This window comes from Odontesthes bonariensis, chromosome 14 (assembly GCF_027942865.1).
Source record: "Odontesthes bonariensis isolate fOdoBon6 chromosome 14, fOdoBon6.hap1, whole genome shotgun sequence".
In the NCBI taxonomy this organism is placed as follows: Eukaryota; Metazoa; Chordata; class Actinopteri; order Atheriniformes; family Atherinopsidae; genus Odontesthes; species Odontesthes bonariensis.
In genome coordinates, this window is record NC_134519.1 from 15,073,700 (window position 1) to 15,079,788 (window position 6,089).

General features: G+C 41.6%; 1 protein-coding gene across 1 annotated transcript; it reads left to right on the forward strand.

Moving 5' to 3' along the window:
• The first annotated feature begins 1,517 nt into the window (after positions 1 to 1,517).
• Positions 1,518 to 5,908, forward strand: clul1 (clusterin-like 1 (retinal)). The gene is made up of 9 exons (XM_075482241.1): positions 1,518 to 1,544; positions 1,980 to 2,042; positions 2,838 to 2,982; positions 3,200 to 3,348; positions 3,446 to 3,616; positions 4,425 to 4,863; positions 5,148 to 5,270; positions 5,357 to 5,571; positions 5,726 to 5,908. Exons 3-9 carry the CDS (start codon positions 2,880 to 2,882, stop codon positions 5,906 to 5,908), a joined length of 1,383 nt encoding a protein of 460 aa, XP_075338356.1. The 5' UTR covers positions 1,518 to 1,544; positions 1,980 to 2,042; positions 2,838 to 2,879.
• Positions 5,909 to 6,089: the final 181 nt, after the last annotated feature.

The window sequence follows — 6,089 nt, forward strand, 5'->3', positions numbered from 1 at the left end:
GAGGCTGAAGCACTGCCTGGTTTTCATTACTGTGCAGTAAAGACTCTTATTTTCTGGGTCACAGAATGCAAAGGGGGCACATTTTTTGAGGGAGATGGGGCAGTAGTGGGGAGATGAGGATAGTGTAACCCTCTCCCCCCTGAGCTCCTCACATTTCAGCAGGAAAGCGGATACAAAGCAGTTTCTTAATACTGACACAAAAAAAGCTTGATTTATATCTGGTCAAAGAATACCTGGTGGTTATTTAAAAGGAAAAAGGACTGTTGTTAATGCTGATTTTCTCAAGTAATGTTTAGTGTGTATGCTTATAGGTGTAAATCCAAAGTCCAGAGTCCAGACTAAACATGGAGAAGCAGCTTTTAGCTGTTATGCTGCAAATAAGTGGAACAAACTGCCAGTGGAGATTAAACTTTCACCAAATGTAGACATTTTTAAATCCAGGTTAAAAAGCATTTCTTTTCTCATGTGTCTATGCATGAAATCTGCACGATGTCTTTTAACTTATCTAGACTGTTGCTTGTTTTTAAATTCATTTAAATAATTTTATTTGTTTCTCTTTATATTATTTTATGTATTTTAATGCTTCTTCCACTCCGTGCTGCAATGCTTTTATTTTATGTAAAGCACTTTGAATTGTTTGTGCATGAAATGTGCTATACAAATAAATTTGATTTGATTTGATTTGACTTAAATGCAGGTTAGCTGCATATCTTCAGTGGCTAAAAACGGTAATAAGGCTGTAGCTTTACGGTAGTCGGGTGAGATTAAGATCAGGCTGACTCAGGTCCAGCAAAAACAACCAGTGTTGACAATGTGATCCTCATATCTCCACTTATTAAAAAAAGCATTCTTATGGAGACGATTTGACGAGATCACTTTGAGAGATCATACAAGAATCACCAGAAACAATAAAGAAGAGTTTGTTGTGTTGAAACGGCCTCTGTAAGCTGTGATAGAGCAGAGCCCTGTGGGTGCTGCATTAAAGATTCCACACTGACACTTAAGAACTGATGTCAGAGCAGTCCAACCCATCAATGCCATCTTTTAATATTTCTTGTGTTGGACAATCATTTCCAGACACATGAAGCACAAAATGGACCCCAGTGTTCTCAAATGTAATCACTTGATGATATACAAAAAAAAAAACAATATGACATAGCCCAAGTTCTCAGATCTACGGTCGAACATATTTTTTTTTATATGTCTGACTTTAATCTACTTAAATTTATTTTCCTTTCAGGTTAGTCATGTCTGACAAACAGCACAAATCCTGTAAAAACCTATCAAAATGTATCAAATCTGCTATGACCAAACAGTACGTTTGATGTGAGCAAGCAATCTCTTATGCAAAGCAAAGCTCCCTGTCAACGCGCCAAATGCTGGATTAATGGGCATGAACATCAAGCGAAGACAGTAATAGGATAAAGCTCAAGTGGAACGAGCACAAATAGACATGACCAGGTCGAGATAACCTGTCGACTTCTGCCCACAAAGAGCACTTTGTTCATGCCCGTCAGTGGACAAGCACCTTCAGTCTTCTGCTGGTGAGTTTTCTTGGTTGTGTCGTGCATTTTTGTCCTCTTTGTCACTAGCCATAACCTTTTATTTTGTCACAGACTTTAGCTGTGTTTAATTTTCTGTTCGCGTTCGCTTGACTACTTTTATATTTCAACTTGCTTCTCTGATTTATTATTAATTATTATTATCTAATTGTTTACGTAAAGTTTGGTTAAGTAGAAAATTTTAAGACCATTTCAGTAAATCTGACTAAGCATATATTTTTCAGTTTCACCTTTACAAACACTTTTTTTCCCCCCAATACAATGAGTTTGGGGTTCAAAGACTGAACATGAAGGCAGCATGATATAACAGAGCAGCTTTTATAAGCAACTTAAACCCCTAATTATATAAGTCAAATGGGTACATCCCCATTTACTGTAAATCCCTGATAGATGCTAACTTGTGTAACTCTTCAAAAGGCTGAGCCGTGGCAAAGTTTCCAGTAAAGGCGTGCAAGTGAGCTCAGCTGGTGAACCAAACTGGTGAGTAAACACAGTTCAGAATCTTCATGTTTTTTTCTCTTTGTGTGTATATTTCTGTGACTTGGCGTAGCCTGGCCTCCTGGCACAGCAGATGGCCCGGACGTAAACATAGCTTCCCAACAGAGATGAACCCCATGGGGTCATTTTTTCAGAACTCCCATACGGCTGTTGGCCTCTTAATTTTTTGACTTACAGTAAAAACAAAACTCAGCTGAATTAATAAAAGATCACAGAAGAAGAAGGGAATACAGAAATCACGGGGTAATACGTTGCTGGCTGTCTAAACTAATCTAGACAGTAATTCGATCTGGCTTTTTTAAAAACATTCTATAATGTATTGATCACTATTCACAGCAGGATCTTTATTGATGCATTTAAGTTAATGGCACCAGCACACTCATTTTTCTGCTACAGAAACCTCTGTTAGGTTTATTGTGACTGGAAGCCGCACATGCACCACTCAAGTTCAGATGAATCAGACTTTCTTCGTCTAACCAATTAAAAACATCAGTTCCAGAATTCACCGTCATGTCATTTCTAATTGGAATGAATGTTGGCAGTTTCGTGGATAGATACGTAGCACCACCAAGTGGCGGTCTTCCCCATGACCATGTTCCGTTCTTCTGTTGTTAACTCACACTCAAATCCGATTAACTATGTGGATCAGACTTGACATCACGTGTTCTCTTAGTGTCTTAAGTCGTTCTTGTTTGTGTATGCCTGCAGAGCTGATAGGTCTCAGCAGACACAACAACTCTGAGACCACATTTGTCTTGTCATTTTCGCTTCTTTCAGTCTGTTTCTCCCATAAAACACTGCGACTGACTGAGTTGGAGGATGAAGCTCCTGCTCGGTCTGATGGTTTTGGTGGCGACGCTTAGTGTCCTCACCTCTGCTCTTGCGGAGCAAGCCAAAGTCATTTCAGAGGACACTTTAAAACGTGAGTTGGCAGAGCAGAATCTTTTCTAATAACTTCTTTTATACATTGTTTGTTTATTGTTCTTTATATCAATGGGCATTTCTTAAGAGGTTTAGAATAAATAACGTTGAAGCAATTCAATTTTATTCTGGAAATTCAAACCTTTTTGTTCTGCTTCCTGCTCTGACTATTCGACTGTTAAGTGCAATGCAAATCGCTGTCTGCTGGCATTTTACAGAGCTGTCTGTGGATGGTGAGAAACTTGTGGATGAGGAGGTGAGGAGGGCCTTGTATGGAGTGAAGCAGATGAGGGAGGTGATGTGGAGGAACGAGCAGAAGCATGAGCACCTCATGAAATCTTTGAGACACAGCAGCGACAAGAAGATGGTACGTCCGAGGCAATTCTACTTAGGGAGAGAATTAGAAAAAGAAAGATTTAAACACGTGATGAAAATGTGAGAAGTGTTCCCATTTATCCCACTAGGGGGCAGCTCAACTGGCAAAAGAGGTCACGGAGAAGCTGGAGGAGGCAGAGGAGCAGTGCAAAGACGCCTTGCAGTCTGAGTGGGAGGAGTGCAGACCCTGTCTGGAGGATGCGTGTAAAACCTTCTACACCTCCACCTGCCGCAGGGGCTTTGCTACTTTCCACGCTAAGGTATGAAACATTTCTTTCCACAGGGATGCCAGAGGAATCAATGTGTATTTGTCTGGCTGAAGCCTTATATATTTCAGAATATATGTATAATATATATATTATATACAATTGGTAATATATATATATATATTACCAATTGTTTACGCAATGTGTTAATGACTAAAATCCCCTACATCCATTTGTAATGATTATGTCAGTGGCTCACAATTTATGATAAAACATCAAGGTGTGCGACTGCGTTTTCTTTTTTAATCAAGTATTTTCCTGTACAGCAACAGTTGTCCAGTTAAACCAAGCACAGCTTCGTTTTCCTCACAGTTTGTTTGGTTAGTTTTAAAACTTTGATTGGCATTTACATGTGTCGAAATGTGTAACTATGTGATATTTAACCAGGAAGTATTCAGGAAAAAAATTGAAAAAGGACAATATTTCTCAGTTTTGAACCCCAGTCATAGTTGGAATATAAAACGACTGGTCCTGGGCATGTAAAAAGTGGCACCACTTGTCCCACAAAGTAATAAAACACTCACACTGTAAGTGACAAAACTGTCCTGAGGCCTGATTGTTCAACTCAAACATCTAAGGTCATTTTGTGTATCATTTGGGATATTGTGTGGCACTTTCTTTTACACATATACGAACAGTATCGTATTTTTTGGGAAAAGACTAATGGCCCTCTGACACTCGCGGCCCCTGTTCAGTCATCTGTCCATGACTCTAGTAATCATCTTGTGGTCTCCAAACTGGAATGTATGAATCCCCTGATGTAACAACAAATACGCTAACCTCTGAAACTTCTGCGATGAAGGTGGGAAACTTTTTCCAAAGAGTCTCCAGGCGCTTTGGGCCTCGTGAGCGCAACCTGGAAGCAGGGGACATCGTGGTGAACCAGGGCCCCGACAACTCTGCCGCGGATGTTGTCCAAATCGAGGATTCCTTCAACCGTGTGATGAACAAAGTGGGCACGGTGGTGAACCGCAGCATCACCCTGGTCTCCAGGATGAGCAACAGGCTTGACAAAGTCCTTCAGAGAGCCTTCCTGAACAACACCGATGTCCAGCCCAAAGACGCTACCTCTGACCCCTTCTACCCCGGCCGAGACTCGGGTTTCCTGCAGGGCGTGGGCTTGGAGGAGGTGCTGGAATCCTTCTTTGACTTTGGCAAGAGTGTGGTGGAGGAGTTTGGATCTGTGGTGACCCAGGTGTTTGATGACCTCCATCAGGCTGTGGAAGCGGAGACGAAGAAAGGTAGTGCACGGCTCGGCAGCTTGTTGGTGCCACACATGTGCCACTCTAACTGATTATGGCAGAAAAGAATAAAGCTGCATGTGAGTTTATTAAAGAAACTTGTAGGCTTTTAGCGTCAGTGGCACATGGTGGAGAAATACAGGATTAGCACAAGTGTAATGTTAAAAACAGCTACATTCTGAGGAATATTTATGCTTTACAGATTGTTTTTCTAAATATCTCTGTGCAGTAATACTCCTCTTAACACTCTTCTGACTGTGAAACTTTTTTTCCGTTTGATTCAGAGAGAGAAAGTTTCCCTCGTTTCCTGCAGAACAGGAAGCTGTGCAGAGATCTTCGCAAACAGACGTCAGAGTGCTGGCAGCTTCAGCACAAGTGTGAAACCTGTCAGGGAGATCTGCTCACAGGTGAAGCACCGCCACCACTTTTACACCTCGAGTTGATCTCAGCTCACACTTTCGCAAACTGGAGCTCATCTCTCCTTTGTTTCCAGAGTGTCCCGGCGTTCGAGAGCTGCATGTGGAGCTGGACGAAGTGTCCCAGCTGCTGGACGTGTCCAAAGAGCAGTACGATGAGATCTTGTCCATTGTTCAGAGGCACACTGACGAAACAGTCAACTGGCTCAGCAGCATGGCAGATGAATTCAGCTGGGTGGCCAAGGCTGTGAGCAACAGCAGCACTCCTCAGAATATCTTCCGCATCACCATGGTGAGTTGAGACAAGCGGCAGAGGAGTCCATGTTCTATATCTAGAGGATAAATAGACATAGGCCAAGTGGGTTGAAAAACAGCTTTGGAAATTATAGGTAGGAGAAGTTTTCTCATCAACAGTGAAATAAGACGTGACTTATTTTACTCTCCAGGTGGCGCCAGAGAGCCGCGACGAAGCGAACATGTCTGATACCGAGACCAAAGTGGAGGTCAATGTCTTGAACTCTCCCCCACTCATCTTCTCTGTTCCTGGGGAACTGGAACTGAAAGACCCAGGCTTCATCCAGTATGTGGCCCAGGAGGCTCTGGACAAGTACAAGGAGATAGTCCGGTGAGTTTTAGTGATTCAATCTTTGGTAGTACAAACATCTGATGATAGAAATTGGAATTTTACTCGCATTGTTCTCCTCTTTACCGTGTCTTATCAAAGAAAATAAATGTATGTTGTCATTTGAAGAAGCAAAACATGCTTGAATTTAAGTGTTTTTTTTTTTATTATTTTGTCTCAACAGGATT

Coding starts and splice junctions, on each gene's coding strand:
- clul1 (XM_075482241.1), top strand. CDS start 2,880: ATGAAGCTCCTGCTCGGTCTGATGGTTTTGGTGGCGACGCTTAGTGTC. Junction 2,983..3,199: donor TTCAGAGGACACTTTAAAAC/GTGAGTTGGCAG, acceptor GGCATTTTACAG/AGCTGTCTGTGGATGGTGAG. Junction 4,864..5,147: donor GGAAGCGGAGACGAAGAAAG/GTAGTGCACGGC, acceptor CGTTTGATTCAG/AGAGAGAAAGTTTCCCTCGT.